Source organism: Palaemon carinicauda, chromosome 1 (assembly GCF_036898095.1).
Source record: "Palaemon carinicauda isolate YSFRI2023 chromosome 1, ASM3689809v2, whole genome shotgun sequence".
Lineage (NCBI taxonomy): Eukaryota > Metazoa > Arthropoda > Malacostraca > Decapoda > Palaemonidae > Palaemon > Palaemon carinicauda.
Window position 1 is genome coordinate 305,918,177 of NC_090725.1, and position 18,954 is coordinate 305,937,130.

At 39.5% G+C, this 18,954-nt stretch overlaps 2 protein-coding genes and 1 pseudogene across 2 annotated transcripts in view; 1 reads left to right on the forward strand and 2 right to left on the reverse strand.

Moving 5' to 3' along the window:
• Positions 1 to 9,542, reverse strand: part of LOC137658563 (DNA replication licensing factor MCM4-like) — a 35,727-nt gene extending 26,185 nt beyond the window's left edge. The window contains exons 1-2 of the mRNA XM_068393459.1: positions 9,462 to 9,542; positions 6,874 to 7,034 (exon numbers count right to left, since the gene is read on the reverse strand). Of these exons, the coding sequence (XP_068249560.1) occupies positions 6,874 to 7,015 (142 nt within the window). The 5' untranslated portion in view covers positions 7,016 to 7,034; positions 9,462 to 9,542. The remainder of the gene's footprint in view (positions 1 to 6,873; positions 7,035 to 9,461) is intronic.
• On the forward strand, positions 4,885 to 6,131 carry LOC137646030 (uncharacterized; annotated as a pseudogene).
• A 5,042-nt stretch (positions 9,543 to 14,584) lies between the features above and the next one.
• Positions 14,585 to 17,570, reverse strand: LOC137658571 (la-related protein 6-like). Its single transcript, XM_068393472.1, has one exon. The coding sequence runs from the start codon at positions 17,242 to 17,244 to the stop codon at positions 15,721 to 15,723; it is 1,524 nt and encodes a 507-aa protein (XP_068249573.1). The 5' UTR covers positions 17,245 to 17,570; the 3' UTR covers positions 14,585 to 15,720.
• Between the last annotated feature and the right edge of the window lie 1,384 nt (positions 17,571 to 18,954).

Genomic DNA, 18,954 nt, shown 5'->3' on the forward strand with positions numbered 1-18,954 from the left:
GCATTGCTGGCCACCAAGTTGTTTATGTACTCCTGCCCTAGTACCAGGTCTGGGGCAAGAGGAAGGGCCAGGGAAGACTTCGGAAGGGTGGCGTGATGGGTAATCCTCAGGAGGCTTGACCTCCAGGAATCACCCTTCGGAGCCGAGGGTTCCGTAATCCCATGGTGCCTCCTGATGAGGCCCACCACTCTTCTATATGCGGAGTCCTCCGACGGGGAAGCTTCCCCTCCGTCAGCCGAGGCCTCGGCCTGGAGTGGGGGCGCCGGGTTGCTGGTTCGGCAGACCGGTCGTCCAGCCCTTGGGTCCAGGGGGGCCGTCCTGTAACTGTAGTGGGCTCCATAAGAGGGTGGATCCCGTTGCAAGGTGGGTACCGCCGGCTCAGGGAGGGCCCTCGGTTGCCCTAAGGCTCTGGAAGCGGAGGTCACGGTCCCGGTGGGCTGACCCGACAACGGGAACCGTTCCTTCCTACTCGATGGCCGCACCAGCTGGGCTGGTTCGGCCAGGCTGCCTGCTAAGAAGCGCGTTTCCCCCCGCCGGGCAGGGTGAACCGGAGGCCTCGAGGACTTATGCCTCTTCGAGAGGTCTTTCCTGCGTGCCAGATCGCGCGGTTCTAGGCTGTGCATAGAGAGCGGCAGCCTAGACGCATGGACCGAGGTTCTGGTGAATGAAGCATCTTGGACTCTCCTGAAGGTACATAGACCCAGGCGACTCCGGGAGAAACATTTCTCCTATACTTACGAGAATGGGAGCGGGAGCGCTTCTTGCTAGGCCGCGACCTTGACCTAGAGCGGGAATGTTCGCTCTCGGACAGTTCTCTTCTCCTGCGACGCTTCACCCTGACTTCCTCCTCGGAAGATGAGTCTACTTCCGACGAGTCCGACGACGCCACGTTTCTCGCGTAACGACTGTTAGCGTGATCCGCGGGGGATTTTCCCCGACGCTGGGTGCCCGAGATCGAAGGCTGGAGAAAGTCCTCGGGAACCGCCGTGGAGATCGTCGGCACAGAGTCCAATCTTTCCATGCTAGGGGGCTAGGGGTCCAGGGTCACGTCCATTCTCAGCGGTGACCTCCCTGGCGTCTTCGGTAGCTTCCATCCGAAGGCATCGCTACTCGGACGGCGAACTCTAGTTTGGCTGTCCCCTGGCGGGGGAGAGCCCGACGCACCGCCCCACGAGGGCGGCGGGGACTCTGAGACTACAACACTGACTCACCCGAAGCACTACCGGGCCCTTCGTTAGCCCTAGAGGGGCCCGCCCTTGGTTCTTCCCTCGCACTGGATTCCCTGGGAAGAACGCCTTGACCTTCTACAACACTAGAGGCTTCTTGCCCTCTCCTCTGTGAAGGAGACGGAGAAGCCGAGGCTTCGTCGGACCGATTACTGGCCGACGGTAACGAAGATACGACACTAATCTTCCTGGGGGAACGCTTCGAAGATTTCTTCTTCTTAGTACCGTAGCGTACCCACTGAATAGCATCCCAACTTACGCACTCCGGACACGTGTCCGCGGAGGAGCAAACTTTCCCCCTACACGTGGAACAAAGGGAGTGAAGATCTACCTCTGGCTTTGAGAGGAAAGCCCCACACGACTTTCCGGCTCTAGGCCCAGGGCAACGGCGTACGTGATCCATCATTCGCACACGAATGGCACAACACTAAGTGAGCTATACGTACACTGGGGATACACACAGGGTGAACGCACGGTAACACTTGAGAATAACGCACTGCGAAAAAACACAAGTCCCCACGCTGGAAACACGTGGAACACTAACGCGCACAAAGGATCGAGAGAGACGAGAGTGAGCTGTGAACAGCTCACGACCAAGGAACTTAATGAGGAGAATGACCCAGAGAAGCAGTGACCTGCCCTAATCCTGCCCTCGGGGCGCATTCCTTGGCGGCGGGGGTAGGCCTATGTAGAGAACGGAGTAGGGGGGTAACGGCGCGAAAAACCTTGGTCGAGAAAGAGAGATCACAAGTGACTCCAAAAGAAAGTAGTTCTCGGTAAGTATTTTGTGTTGGAACAAACCTGGATACTGAGTCTTTGCTACAAGATAATACAGACCGTGAAGCTTACTCACCCGCTTTGATGATGCCAGGCCGAGGAAGAATACTTTTCAGTTAGGTCTCTGTCCATGGCTTGATGGAGGAGTTCATAAGGTAACATCTTCAGGGACCTCAGAACCTTTATCCCACTCAAAAGCCAGTCATCCAGGTAACAGGAGTCAGAACCCCATGGCATGTGCCATGAGGAGACTATAGTAGAGATCTGTGTGGCTGTCAACAGGCAAAATCACAGTACTGCACTCTGAACTGAATATCCTTCCTCAGAAATAAATAACTGCTCATGCCAACTTGACATACTCATTGGAGACATAGAACAAGTGCGAATCCCAAACTCCAGAGATACCAAAGGCACTTCTACTGAAGCATTATCCTCAGCTTATATAAGAGCAGATGCTAAAGGACTGTGATAGCTAGTGGCATTCTTGGCATAGCTAAGAAGGGCCGGAGACAACATCAATAAACTGACGTACTAAGGATTGGCTTTCATCCTTTGATAACGGCATCTAGGGAAACTCCGATAACAAATGATCAAACGGGATGAAGTTCAGGGCTGAAAAAATGCTTCAGCTTCTTTCCTCCTTTTGAGGAAAACGCTGTCGGAGAGATCGATCCCATTTAGCTTTCTTTTTTTTTTCTGCGACGGTTATGCATTACTGTACTTCTCCCATTGAAAGGTAAATCACTCCACCAAATATCGTATGGGAAGTTCATTTCACATCTCTTTCCTTTACACGTAACACAAAATATATAGATCAATTAGTACATGGTTGATGGTGCCGCACGCAATGGCGACCTTAAAGACCGTTGCAGGTTCGTATAAACACAGGTTTAATACTCATTCTGAGAAGAGGAAAAGATTAGCACAAATCACCAGAGACAGGTCAACAATAGACAACTGCTTTTCTTCGCAACCAAAGGACGAGTGAAAGTAAATAAGGCCAGCATCATCTCTCCAAACAGCTGGTGAATCTGTAACGCATTCATACAATGTTGCCATACCCACAATAATTATTCAATCTGGTCATAACAAAAGGTGAGCCACAGTTTACTCAATATATGACAGATTTGTATCTGCATAGGAATATTATTTTCAAGGCCTAGTGTATATATGTGTGTGTGTGTGTGTATATATATATATATATATATATATATATATATATATATATATATATATATATATATATATATATATATATATATATATATATATATATATATATATATATATATATATATACTGTACTGTATTTTATATTAGTATTGTCCATTGTTTTTGCAAGTTGAAGTTAGCCTTCTGTGATTATTTGCATTTATTGACACTTTATGCAGTACTGTATTTGACATAAGAGTGAACTGCACATTTCCTATTTCCAAGCCCCTGAATTACTGAAAACCCAAATTACCCTGTAAATGCTCTTAGTTCAATGGGAGCCTGTGTCACACAAGGTAGGGTAACCGAAGAACTAACAAATGCTTCTCCCTTGAACTAAATTCACATTACGTCTTTCTCTCGGATGGTTATAAGCTACCCTGAGAATATGAGTCCATAAGGGTAGTTCTAATCAGTTCTTATAATGATAAATATGAGCTTTTAATTTTTTTTACAGTATTTCTTTACACATTGACAGAATAGACCTCTTATCAATGTAGTATATCTGTATGCCTTATTCCCCCTTTTCTAACAATCAGCCCTATTATTATTATTACTAGTTTACTAGCTAAGCTGCAACCCTAGTTGGAAAAGCAGGATGGTATAAGCCCACGGGTTCCAACAGAGAAAATAGCCCAGAGATAAAAGTAAATAAGGAAACAAATAGAATAGTGCCTGAGTGTACCCTCCAGGAAGAAAACTCTAACCCAAGACAGTGGAAAACCATGGTACAGAGGCTATGGCACTACCCGCGACTAAAGAACAATGCTTTAATTTTGGAACAAATCATCAAGGGAAACCTTGGTTAAATAATTTCTTGGGGTGTCTGAAGTTTTTGGGGACAGGGCGATATCTTTCTTATTACTAGCCAAATCGTATTTCATTATGGGGAAGATGTTCTTTACAATGATCTAACATACCATAATATGATGTTATTTTATAATTTTGAATAATAGCATAATTTACCTTTACCACGGCAATATTTTCTAAGTTCAGCACGGTCCGAACGCAAGTCACGGGTAGCTCCTGCTTAGTTTCCAACTTTCCCGATAGATAGAGCCCGTGTCATCCCAGTCTAAGAAACGTTCGGTCTTACAATTTAATACTGTCCCGTCAATCTACATATTTACTCCTTCGTTAAGTTTGTAGTTTTTAGGGACACGTCATTTATAGTGACATTTGATACTGCTAGGATAATTATCATGAAATGTTAGGTTAGAAAAAGGTCGTTACAATGCGTTGTACGCTGAAGCCACGGCCAACCTACTCGATCGTAAAACTTCCCGCAAGCATTGTTTCCTGCCTGACTATTAACACCCGTTTGGCGGCGCTCGGTTCGCCTATCAGCTGGTCGCGCAAGCATGAACAGTTTTCGATGTTCGGACTTATGTTTTCGCTAATTCCAACAATTTTCATTTTAATCTCTTGTTAAGATTGTTATTTCGTTGGGACACGTCCCGAAATTATGCCGAATACTAATTTGTTTTATATACAAACAAAGGTTAGGTTATCAAACATCTAGTTAAGATATTTCGTTAGATAAAGCCAGTGTCAAACAAAGCAACCGAACTAACCCTTTCGTTGGCTGCGTGATTTCAAATTTTTAATCCCCCTTCCACATGACCCGAGATTGACCTGGAGTCGACCCTTTCCAACTCTAACCGCCGTGATGGATAGACGTGTTTCATACAGTTTCTCTTTGAGTGATGTTGAGTTTATCTCCCATATTGATCAAATTGATGCGATTAAGACTCTCAGGTATACACATCTACGTGATTTTACTCGTGTTACCCCCGAATTCTTTCACTATTTATTTCAAGAAGGCCTCTTAGGGGATTCTAGGGGTCCATGTGAAAAGTGTCAAATTGGTGATGTGGCCCTCATGCGTGATGGCCGCAATGTGCACAATGGGCAATACAACTATTTTTGGAGGTGTAGGAACCGCCAGTGTCGCCGAAAGTTCACAATGCGGCATGGATCATTCTTTAAGCACTCACACCTCGAAGAACGTGAGGTCATTCTCCTCATGTGTTGTTGGGTTCATTGTTGGCCTCAAGACTGTGTTGAAGTGAAGAACGAACTGCTTGCTTCTCACACTCTCGTTGACTGGTACAACTTTTGCCAAGAAGTGTGTGAACAAGTGTTGATTTTGGACAATAAGAAAATTGGCATACCAGGGCACATTGTGGAAGTGGACGAGAGCAAGTTTGGCAAGAGGAAGTATAACATCGGGCAAAGAGTCGAAGGAACCTGGGTCTTTGGGGGCATTGACCGGGAAACACGCGAGACCTTTTTCAGAGTGGTTAAGAAACGTAACGCGGAAAAGTTGATCTCAGCGCTCAAAGAGCACGTTCTTCCCGGGACCACTATCATTTCCAATTGCTGGAAAGGATACGGCCAAGTCAAAGACCAAGATTTTAAATATTTTACTGTAAACCACAGTGTTAACTTCGTTGATCCTAATGACCCGACCGTACATACGAACACTATAGAATCACAATGGCGGGTTCTCAAAAGGAGCTTGCTACCAAGATTGTTCTCAAAAGGAGCTTGCTACCAAGATTCGGTACCCAGAAATCGTTGTACGAAAGCTATTTCGCGGAGTACTGTATCAGGAAGCGATATATAGAGAAGTCCGTATGTCCGTTCAGGGCATTTTTACAGCTCATCAAGCGTGTTTACCCGCTCAAAGCCAGTCCTCTCTTCTTGCCGATTCCTGAATCTCCTCCCTCCATAATCCGTCCTCCCGCTAACGCTACTAACGTTCGTCCATCCAGCAGCCGTTCTTCAGCTAACGACGCCCGACCTTCCACTAGTCGCGAAAATTCAAGTCGTCCTCCTAATCCTCCACCCCAGAAGAGGTTGAAGGCCCAAGAACCCAAGGATTTTGGTTTTAGCGACATCGAATATTAAGGTAAGCCTGAGTAACTTTTTTATTATGACCATGTGGATAAGATATAAGTTTGAGTGCTGCCCAAAGCTTTTTTTTGTGTAGGAGAGAGACTTACGAAGGGGGTCCGGGGGACCTACTAGGCTTGGTTAGGTTGTGTTTGTGGGGTTTGTATGTTAGCGACAGTGTTTGGGGGGTCGCAGGGGGGCGTTAGCCCCTCCGTGTTAGTTCACGAGGAAGGTAAGGACGCGGCTTGTAGGTCAGGTTAGGAGGGGAATGTTGGGTTAGTTGTTCATTTTTCTCGCACGTTTCAGACATCCATGACTAGAGTGGTCCTAGTATGTAGATTGTGGGGACAAGCATTTACAAAACTAGTTTATTTGATATTATTTCATTCCGTGAACATTCCCGTGAAAATTAGTCGATTTTGGACTTTTTTTTACTCGATTTTATGACGGTCAAAGGCCTGTCCCCATAAACTACAAAGGCTCCAATTTCTCAAATACAAGTCCCTCAACATATTTTTGGGGAACCTAATCTTTTGACAAATACCAGACCTTACAGATTAGTTCACACTTGAACATTCAAACTACTTCTAAGTTAACAGCTAGGCCTATTCCTCATAATTCAAGTTCTAAGCTGAACTATACTTTAAACTTAGCAATCAATCTGAAGGGATTTATAAGAAGAACGCACCAAGAAAAAACCATTAAAATAACATGGGTGGTAAGCCGTCAGATAAGCTGAAGTTACTTCAAAAAAGCCTACCTGGGTTAAGTCGAACAGGGGCAGGTGAAGTTGCTGGGAGGAGCTCAGTCCCAGGTGATGAGGGGGGAAGAGGTTGCAATTCACTGGTGTCACTACGTTTGCTTGGGGTTGATCGTGCACTGCGACGGCCAGGTGACGACATGATGAAAGAAGTTTAAAATCTGGAAAAATAAAATACAGGTACTTCAATACAGTAAAAGAATATCTTAACTTACGATAGAATCCTCTGTTGATATTTGATGCTGTGTATGCTATAAGTATACTGTATAATGATGAGGACTACACTACTTTAAAATGAGGAGAATTAAATTTAATTAAATTATAACTTTATATTTAAAAACTTTTGTCATTTGATATCTCTGGTATTGATTTTAAATTCGTTTTTTTAACATGTGTTTGAAGTTACTGTAATTCTTACCTAGAGTGACTATTTTAAGTGAGAAAATACAATGTTTGTTCATGTTCAAACTACCTTTTTGAAGAAATGTTTATTGTATGACTTGAATAATTTGTTGCATAAGTACAGCATTTGTCTGACAGACTAGTAGTGTAAATACCACTCTAAGAAATTTATTCTACAATGATCAATAAAAATCAACAATCAAAGAAATCTATAAGATTAGTGTTTTAGCAATGATCCAGTAAGTTTTGAAAGAATTTATTCAAAATGGCAAGAATTGTTTACATCTGTGCTCTACAAGGACCTAAGCTTCATGATAAGGTTAGTTAGAAGGCATAAGGATAGTTTACATAGGTCAACCGTCAGGTGGTGGTCTTGTGTTGGTTATATAGTCATAACTTGAAATATTACATCCGATCTGTCCCATAGAAAAGAAAGGAATAAAGTAATTGAGCTACAACAACCATACAACGAAGACCCAAAGAAAATAGTAGGATTATTTTTATTTAATGAAACAAATATAGAAAAGAAAAAAGAAATATTGAACATAATGTGGAAGAAAAGACAAAACAGTACAAGAAGATAAGCGTTAGAGGCGCCGTTGTAAAGGCTATGCCTCACCCCAGAACCTGAACCTGAACCTGGTTGTCGACTATCATAACGCAAAACCAATCGTTTTTTGCCAGTTATCATTTAAGTTTAGAGTAACAGTGATGGTAAATGGGTAAATATTTATCCACCTTTATTTTTATCAAGCTGCTGAATATTTGTGAATCAATGAGACAAAAACAGTTTGGGGTAAATTTGCATAAGTTGCCAATAATTCCCAGTGGATAGCAGAATGGCTTTTTGGCATATTTTCATGTGTTTTAAACAAATCTGGTGATTAACGGCGCAAATTTATAGTTGTGGAATTAGGTATCAAATATCTCAACTCCACCACCAGTGGATTTCTTAGAAAAATTATCAAAATTTTCCAAAACACTTGAAAATATGCCATAAACCATTCTGCAATTCAATTTTACTGAGAAAACAAATTCTCATAAAAGTGAAAACGCACTGATAACTATCGCCAATGTTTACAACTTACGACATACCGACACAAAAAGACATTGTTCAAACGTATGGTTCTCAAAAGACTTCACCTTCAATTATTTTAATATTCAGTAAATAGCTAACCTAACCAGGGGCCAAGTACGCCGGCCCCTTTGAGGGTCACATGAAAAAATAACGAACTATCTTCAGGTAGAGCACACTGTTCGAACACCCGTATTTGAATCTGGCTTCAATTTTTAAGAATTATATAATTATTATTGTTAGTATTTATTTGCACTGAGGGTTTATGGTATCAAAAATATTACTTTTTTAATGCTCTAACCAATTGTGCTTAGTATTTAGAGCTATCGAAAAATGGCAACTTATGCAATAATACCCACCTGACCTAGCCTACGATGAATAATGCCATATTAGCTTACTCAAGACCAAGTCTCAACCCTGTGTCTGTTTCCCAATAGACTTCACTCCTGACAAGGTAACACTAAATTAATTTGGCAAGTAATAAATTAAAGCCTGTTCCAATAAACTACATTCACCCCCTCATCAATAATCTCATCATCTCTGAACAGTGGACGGGTCAATGACAGTTTATTACCAAAGGCACTACGGAAGGACTGTCTATAGCCTATCTATAACTATGGTATAGAAATACCATTTGGATTAGATGTATGAATTTGGATAAAGAAATCAAGCACTGCTGAATATGTGGCTATTCAGTGATGACGTGCCCTTTTTGGAATAAAATTCAACAGCTTCAGAAGAAAATAAACCTTGGGGCTGGAAACCACAAATGAATATAAGAATGGAAATTGATTGAAAGCCTAAAATTATTGTAATTACGTGCCAAAAACTCAAATTTTGGGTAGGTTGGCTTAATGAAGCAAATTTGCATCATAGTACGATCTAGTTTACTAAACTAGTAAACTAGGATAACATTACAACCAGGGCCTGGTTCGGGGATTTTATCCCAACTAAGATATCCTACGGATAAGATTCCGGGATCAGGTGGAATTATAACCGTAAGCAAAAAGAAAATATACATTCTATAGTCACTTTCATGTGGATACTATAATAACAGGAAGATATTATATCTTTTCATAGAATTGTGGACAAAATAAGAATATATATTTACCAAAATATTAACTAAATCCCGAGACAGCGATCCCGTGTGACACCGACAACGATACTTTTTCGCGCCTAAAAGTCTAACTGTATAAGGTGTACCCGACCGGCAGCAAAACATTAGAAAGTAGTAATAGCTCATTAAATTTAACATAAATATATGTTATTTCAGTAATTATATTTACAAATAATATTAATAATACATTTATTTATAGAATTTATAATAAATAATATCTTAGGATAAGATAATATGAATTTTGTTTTAATATTTTACTGCGTATAATAGAGAAACTATACAAAACCTTAATCAAAATGGTAGACTGTGAGAAGACGCGCGAAAGCATTGTGCCACACTTTTTTCTACAAAATCTGGGGATCTGCTAAAAAAAAAAAATGTAGAAATCTGTAGGGACTGATAAGATTATCCGAAAAAATATGTTGATGTCAAGATTAATATTTAATTTGGTATACATTACATGAACAACATACCTGGATCAAGATAAATAATTCTGGGGTTTAATAGGAAAGAAAAAAAACATGAAGTTGATTTGCAGTGTTTACGTGCCATTTAGCATCGACAGTACAAAGCACCTTCATTTTTTTTTCTTTTATGAAACCTTATGATTATTCATGTTGATCCAAACAAGTTGTTCATATAGTGTATATCATCAAATTCGATATCAATCTTTAAAAAAAAAATTATTTCCTATAAGAAAATAAGAGATTATCTTATGATATTTGCAAGCAACTTCAGCTATATTATTCTAGCCAATAACTTTTCTGTTAGAATGCTATATCGACTAACAAAACAAATGGGTCTATAGAACGCAATTATGATTTGCAATTATTACTGAAACTATTAGCTAAGTGGTAAGTCACTGGAACCTCGGTTTCTTGGGTCTGGGTTCGATTCCTTGGTCGACCAAAAGCTATTATCAAAGTTGTTTCCCCCTTGGATCTCTAATCCCGAAGCAGAGAATCCGAAATTAAGAGGTATATGAGTATGAGTATATATGAAAAACACGTTTAAATGTGTAGAATATATATGTATATTATTGGTAAAAATAATTAGGGCTACTCCCCATGGTGCCGAATAAACTTATCTTATTTTCACCTTTAGTAGTGCTGATCCTGTTGTTTCTTTGAATTGCACAAAAAATTTGCTTATTGAGAAAGTCTTTTAAGATTTTCAGTAATCAATCTATTCTGAAGAAGTGTTTTAATTCTTTCATTCTACCTTGTTTTGAGTATTGTTCTCCTGTCTGGTCTTCAGCTGCTGATTCTCATCTTAATTTGTTGGACAGAAACTTACGGAATACTAAATTTCTTATTCTTGATCTAGATATTAATCTTTGGCACCGTCGTTCAATTAGTTCATTATGCATGTTGCATAAGATTTTTTTAAAACTCTGACCATCCTTTACATTCAGATCTCCCTGGACAATTCTATCCTGTTCGTAATAATAGCCAGGCCTTCTCAACCATGAGGCTCAATACTACACAGTATTCTAGTAGTTTTATTCCAGCTGTTACCAAGTTGTGGAATGATCTTCCTAATCGGGTAGTTGAATCAGTAGAACTTCAAAAGTTCAAAATTGGAGCAAAATTTAATGTTTTTATGTTGACCAGGCTGACACGAGTCTTTTTCTAATTTATATATGACATATCTATTTTTGACGTTATTAATAGTTTATATATGACATATCTATTTTGACATTATTAGAATGATTTATTGGTAATTTGTTCTCATCATTTATTTATTTCCTTATTTCCTTTCCTCACTGGGCTATTTCCCCTATTGGAGCCCTTGGACTTATAGCATCTTGCTTTTCCAACTAGGGTTGTAGCTTGGCTAGTAATAAGAACAATGAGAATCTAGTCAATATAATTTATAGGCTTATCCCTTCTTGTGAACTAATGTATCGATTCAAAGACAAACCATGGTTCAATGATGATTGTAGACGTGCTTATTTGAAGAAGCAGGAGGCCTATCATCTTTGGAAGGGTAACAGGTCAGATTTGACATGGAATAACTATACTCAGCTTAGAGCTTTTGCTCAGAGAGTTTATGCCTCAACTGAAAAGGAGTACAATTTAACCATAAAAGAAATCCTTTCTTGCACAATCCAGGAACATAAGTGGTAGGCTACCCTTAAATCTGCACTCTTTGGTGTAGATGCAACAGTTCCACCTTTACTTACACCAGATGGCTCTGTCACTCACTGTCCAAAGGAAAAGGCAACCCTTTTGGTCGATGTGTTTGACAGTAAGCAGAGTAATGAGAAAATTGAACTTCCTCATTCATGTTTTCCTGAGGCTAAACTAACTAGTTTAGCTTTTTATTCTCGCGAAATCAAAACTCTCTTGATGGACCTTGATGCTTATGGAGGTGTAGACCCAAAGGGTATTTTTCCTTTGTTTTTTATAAAGACTGCAGATTCCTTAGTTCCATAGTTATCTGTTATTTTGCACTAGTTAGCCAGAAGGGGAGCTTTTAGCACTTGTCGAAGAATTGGTAATATTACACCATTATGTGAATGTGTTAGTAGTAGCTCAAGTCCCACTGATTAACGCCCCATTTCCATAACTCCCATATTATCTAAAGTTTTTGAACGTCTTTTGACAAAATGTCTTAATAGGTTTGCTGAAGGTAATCATGTGTTCCCTAGTTTGCAATTTGGTTTTCGTAAAGGCCTTGGAGCATGTGATGAGCGTCGTACAATCTCCAATATTGTACATAAATCCCTTGATTGTGGTCAAGAAATTCGTATGATTGGCCTTGATTTTAGAGCTGCCTTTGACCGCGTTAATCATAAGGCCCTTGTTTTCAAACTCAAACAGTTGGGAGTGGGTGGGTCGTTTCTTAGCATCATAACTAAATTTTTAAGTAACAGATCGCAAAGCTGTTGTTGATGGGCACCATAGTGAATATTGGAATGTGATATCTGGTGTTCCTCAGGGTAGTATTCTTAACCTATTACTTTTCATACTATATACACATGACATGTGGTTTGGCCTAGAAAACAAGCTTGTTGCATTTGCAGATGATGCTACTCACTTTGCATCAATTCCATCTCCTGAATGCAGATCTGGGGTTGTTGAATCCATTAATAGAGATCTAGCTAAAATTAGTGCATGTTGAAAATTATGTGGCATGAAGTTGAATCCTAACAAAACTCAAGTATGATTATAAGTAGGTCAAGGACAGTGGCTCCTCAACATTCAGATCTCAGTATCAATAATGTCTCTTTAACTGTGTATGACTTATTGTAAATTGTAAGCGTGATTTTCGAGAGCAAATTTACTTTGAGAAACAAATTAGGCCTGTGTCTTCTTTAATTCCACATCATATTGACTTATTGAGAAAGTGTTTTAAGATTTTCGGTGATCAATATATTCTGAAGTGTTTTAATTCATTCAATCTACCCGGTTTCGAGTATTGTTCTCCTGTCTGGTCTTCAGCTGCTGATTCTCACCTTAATTTGTTGGACAGGAACTTACGGTCTAATAAATTTCTTATTCCTCCTCTAGATATTAATCTCTGGCACCATCGTTCAATTAGTTCAATATGCATGTTGCATAAGATTTTTCATAACTCTGACCATCCCTTACATTCAGATCTTCCTGGACAATTCTATCCTGTTCGTAAGACTAGGAAGGCAGTTAATTCTAATAGCCAGGCATTCTCCATCATGAGGCTCAATACTACACAGTATTCTAGAAGTTTTATTCTAGCTGTGACCAAGTTGTGGAATGATCTTCCTAATCGGGTAGTTGAATCGATGGAACTTCAAAAGTTCAAACTTGCAAGCAAATGTTTTTATGTTGAATAGGCAGGCATAAGTCTTTTTATAGTTTATATATGAAATATGTTTTAATGTTGTTACTGTTTTTTAATATCTTATTTTAATTGATCATTACTTTCTATATCGTTTATTTCCTTTCCTCGCTAGGCTATTTTTCCCTGTTGGAGACCTAGGGCTTATGGCACCTTTCTTTTCCAACTAGGGTTGTAGCTTAGCTAATAATAATAATACAAATACTTCCCTCAAAAGATTCTCTTCATACACAATGGGAATGTTTTCAGGATCATTCGTATACTCAGGATCCATCCTCCTGACAAATAATTTTTCATCCCTGTTTGTGAAACTCTAATTTGAAAATTTCAAGATATTATGCATACCTTAAGATCTTATTCTAACTTTTAGGTAACTAATTGTTTTTAAATGTTTAGTTATGCTCAAATAAATTTTTCACTGTTCCTCAGTTTTATATTTAACTTCTATGTCTTTGATATAGAAATTACCAACAACACATAACCGGTAACCTAACCTAACCTAACTTAACTAACACTGATTTAATTGGACCACATTTTATAGCAAAACTAATGATAAGTTCTCATTATTATTATTATCATTATTATTTGCTAAGCTACAACCCTAGTTGGAAAAGCAGAATGCTATAAGCCCAGTGGCCCCAACAAGGAAAATAGCCCAGTAAGGAAAGGAAAAAAAGAGGTAAAGAAAATATTTTAAGAACAGTATCAACATTAAAATAAATATCTCCTATATAGACTATAAAAACTTTAACAAAACAAGAGGAAGAAAAATAAAATAGAATAGTGTGCCCGAGTATACCCTCTAGCAAGAGAACTCTATTCCAAGACAGTGGAAGACCATGGTACAGAGGCTATGGCACTACACAAGACTAGAGAACAATGGTTTGATTTTAGAGTGTCCTTCTCCTAGAAGAGCTGGTTACAATAGCTAAAGAGTCTCTTCTACCCTTACCAAGAGGAAAGTGGCCACTGAATAATTACAGTACAGTAGTTAACCCCTTGGGTGAAGAAGAATTGTTTGTTAATCTTGGTGTTGTAAGGTGTATGAGAGAAGAAACTATGTAAAGAATAGGCCTGACTATTCGGTGTGTGTGTGTAGGCAAAGGGAAAGTGAACCGTAACCAGCGAGAAGGATCCAATAGTATTGTCTGGCCATTCAAAAGACCCCATAACTCTCTAGCGGTAGTATCACAACGGGTGGCTGGTGCCCTGGCCAACCTACTTCCTACAAGTCTCAATTTCATATCTCATATAATATACAAATGGATATTTTGAAGGAGATAAAACAAAAAAAAATAATTCATTGTCTTTAATAACAAAGTAGAGGTCATATAACAGTTATGCATCCATTACTATGACAGAGACATCTATGGACAAGTTTTGCAAATGTGCGTTCCCAACAATGGCTATGAGAAAGAGTACACAAAAATGAAGCAGTAAGATCTAGAATACAATATTCAAATAACTGTCAAAATTCAAGATGTAAATAGATATACACACGTAACATATTCAAGTATCACTCACGCACCATAACTCATGCAAATTTAATGCCAAAAAAAAAAAGAAACAAGGATAATATATATGCATAAACATTAAGTAAAAGTACACACATAACATATTCAAGTATCACTCACGCACCATAACTCATACAAATTTAGTAAAAAAAAAAAAACAGAAACAAGGATAATATATAAGCATAAACATTAAGTAAAAGTACTCTCAATGAAAATACATATGATTTAAACAAAAGTGATTAGATTTTAAGTGTAATTAACATAAAAAGTCTAAAATTAAAAAGATAACTTTTAGTAACATTACAGCACTGACCAACAGAAACTGTGCCTCCTACACCACGCCCCCCCCCCCCACACACACCTCTTTTTACTCTGTCTATATCAATACATCTTTCATTAACTGACATATTTTCTTCTACATGCTTCTTTTTCACTTACATCAATACATATTCTGCCCAGCATGTTTTTCTTTGCATACATGTAGCAAACAGGTCATATCTGAATTGCTAACTAATTAGCCTTTGTTTTGTATACACATTCATGTTTATTATTAAATCAAATGACTTAAAACATAACAATATGTTTCCCTTTCTTTTGCAATGGATCTCTGGTGACGTCCATGAACGCACACAACCAAGGCCTTCTTTCTCTATCTGAATAATGGGAAAAGTAACTAAGCTTCTCGAATTCTCTCAGATTAGCTTGTCAGCCAAATAAGGGCTTCCTCAAGGTATAGAAATTAAACAACTGCCAGGTGATCTGAAATGATGTTGATTTGTTTCATATACAAGATGAGAAATGGGTTGATAAAACAGATGTGGATTCACCTAAATGGAAAGGAACTAATAGAAAGATAAACTTGATAAGCAGAAAGTGGAGAACAGCTAGTGACAATATCATATCAACAGCTTACAGCTTCATGCCTTTGCTGCAATCAGGATAGACCGTTTGAGTGTGAAGCCTTTGGTACCATCAGGTCCTTTAGGGAATCGCATAATGTTGTCAGGTAAGAAGGATGAAGATTCCATACGTCGTCGAAGACTTGGGGAGGAAGATGGCGTTGAAGAAGGAGATGCAGCATCATTACGTCTGGCCATAGCGCGTCTCTTAAGCCAGGGACTCATGGGCATCAAATTGCTATCATAGTTTGAGTTCTGGGAGGAGCGGCCATTAAGACGAGGAGAATCCGTTTTAGAATCCATTGTCGAGCGTGGAAGATTTCGGCGTGGGAGTGGCAGTGATCCAGGAGTTTCATATTGATGGTAAGAATGGAAGTTATCTTCAGTAAAGACCCTGTAATTGTAATCATCAGGGGAGGATGATGGCGAAGGATGCTCATATCTGGCATGATAAGGGGATGGCGGGGATGATTCTGGGGATGAAGTTACTTTGGCATTTCTCCTTTTGGTGATTGGCGAGACACAAGGAGAAGATGCAACTGAAGACGATGGAGTCCTCAGCTTTTTCAGAGGTGTACGACCTTGATACACTGGTGAAGGAGGCTCCGATAGCTCAGAGTTGCTGTAGTATGCGCTCTCTGGATCCACTTTTCCTTTAACACACAGTAATACCTCCTGCTTCTTACGAGGAACTTCCATAATCTTCATCTTACATTCATTAGCATTGTTGTTGACGTACCTCATGACTTGGCGAGCGCAGTGAACTTTTTCATATTCCACCAGTGCACAAATGGTCTGAATAATCCCTGGGTTTTCTTGTTCAGCTAACCGAACTTCAGTTAACGTTCGTCCACCAGGTTTGAAAACCTGTAGGGAGATCATGTCTCCAAATTTACCAAAGAATTCTGCCAGCTGGTTCATATTACTAAAATCTTTGCTTATGTGCGTAGCAAGCAGTGTCCTGAATGGCCGCGTATCTTCTTCAAGCGCAACAGGTAAGGCATCTTTACGGCGCACCTTTGTCTCGTCACTGTTCATTTCTAAGGTCTTTGATGACCTCAGGGAATGAGCAACAACCCTCCAGTCTTTCGTCAATCTCTTTACTTTTTTGTAGCTTGTTACTAGCTTCAAAGACACATAACCTTCGCGATGCTTGGTGACATGCTTCAGAAGAAACATATCTTTCACCAAATTTCCATCGCTAAGATAGTACTCGACGAGCTCCAGAATGCGTCGGCAGACATCTTTGCTAGGGATCACAAGGGGAGGAAGTACCTCAGTGATAGCATCTAAGGCAGAGTCATCCTTGGTATCCTCACCTGAATCTGTCTGTTCTGAAGATGTCATGGAATCGTCCTTCTCTGAATTGATGGCTTCCTGAGCCAGTTCAGTCCGATCTATGTTGATGATGGGCATTTTATCACCACTGACGTATTCCTCGTCTGTTTCTCCACTGACTGATGAGCCAGGAGTACTGGACGATTCATGATTCTCCTCAGCACTATGGTCACCAATGACTATACGCGACAGTAAGCTTAACATAGTTCCGTATTAGCTCAAGAGAGCTTTAGTATATGAAAGATTACACTAAAACTTTGGAACAACACTGGAGATAAGAAGCTTTAGTACTTGAAAGCTGTTGCTAAAACTTTGGAACAACACTAGAAATCAAGGTATCCAAATACAAGAACTCAGTAAGAAAGAGCACAACAGGGAACAAACTGCAGCAGTAGCTCTAGCACGTTCAGTCAATGATGTTCTGTGATGTCGGAAGACCTCTACGAGTTACTTTGCAATGTGTCGAAGGCACAGAAGAAAGCACAGCTCAGCCTAGCTCAGAGAAAGGTGTTGTCAACCCAACTGCTCGAGCAGGACTAATACGACAAGCAGAACGCTGGATGGTATATATAAGTTCACTTCCTGATGTACGGTTTCTCGTCAGGGCTTGTAAGGCTTCCGTGACCTACAGTCCTTGGCAGTCAAAAATACACACCTTCGAAAAGGAGACGGCTTTCAGTTTGTTTTATATTTAAATATGAAACTAGTTCATTTCATTTTTAGATGTTTTTTATGCTTTTCCCTTTATCTAATTCTGTATGTATGTATGTTTGTATGTATGTATATGACAGAGAGAGAGAGAGAGAGAGAGAGAGAGAGAGAGAGAGAGAGAGAGAGAGAGAGAGAGAGAGAGAGAGAGAGAGAGAGAGAGTACAAAACAAAGGACAGAGAAATGAAAAAGAAAAATATTAAAAAAAGGAGAGAGAGAGAGAGAGAGAGAGAGAGAGAGAGAGAGAGAGAGAGAGAGAGAGACTACAAATCAAAGGACAAAAGTAATAAAAAGGACAAATAGAGAGAGAGAGAGAGAGAGAGAGAGAGAGAGAGAGAGAGAGAGAGAGAGAGAGAGAGAGAGAAATTCAATAGTTGAAACAGTGATGGAAAAAAGTTATCTTTTGACATATGATTTGTCAACATTTTAAAATATACCTAGATTAAAATAAAAGACGTGTACTTCTTTATACATTATAGTGTTACGTAATACACATAAATCTACCTCAGTATGCATTGAAGTACAAACTAAACACCCGTTGAGATACTACCGCTAGAGAGTTATTGGGTCCATTGACTGACCAGAGAGTACTAAATTGGATCCCTCTCTCTGGTTACGGCTTATTTTTTCTTTGCCTACACACATACCTGATAGTCTGGCATATTCTTTACAGATTCTCCTCTGTCCTCATACACCTGACAATACTGAGATTATCAAACAATTCTTCTTCACTCAAGAGGTTATCTACTGCACTATAATTGCTTAGTGGCTACTTTCCTTCTGGTAAGGGTGGAAGAGACTTACTAGCTATGGTAAGCAGCTCTTATAAGATCACACTCCAAAATCAAACCATCATTCTTTAATCTTGGGTAGTGCCATAGCCTCTGTACCATGGTCTTCCACTGTCGTGGGTTAGAGTTCTCTTGCTTGAGGGTACACTCGGGCACTCTTTTCTATCTTATTTCTCTTCCTCTTGCTTTTTATTAAATTTTTATAGTTTATATATGAAAGATCTATTTTAATGTTGCTGCTGTTCTTAAAATATTTTAGATTTTTCATTACTTCTTTTGTAGTTTATTTATTTCCTTATTTCTTTTCCTCACTATTTTCCCTGTTGGAGCTCTTGGGCTTATAGCATCCTACTTTTCCACCTAGGGTTGTAGCTTAGCAAGAAATAATAATAATAATAATAATAATAATAATAA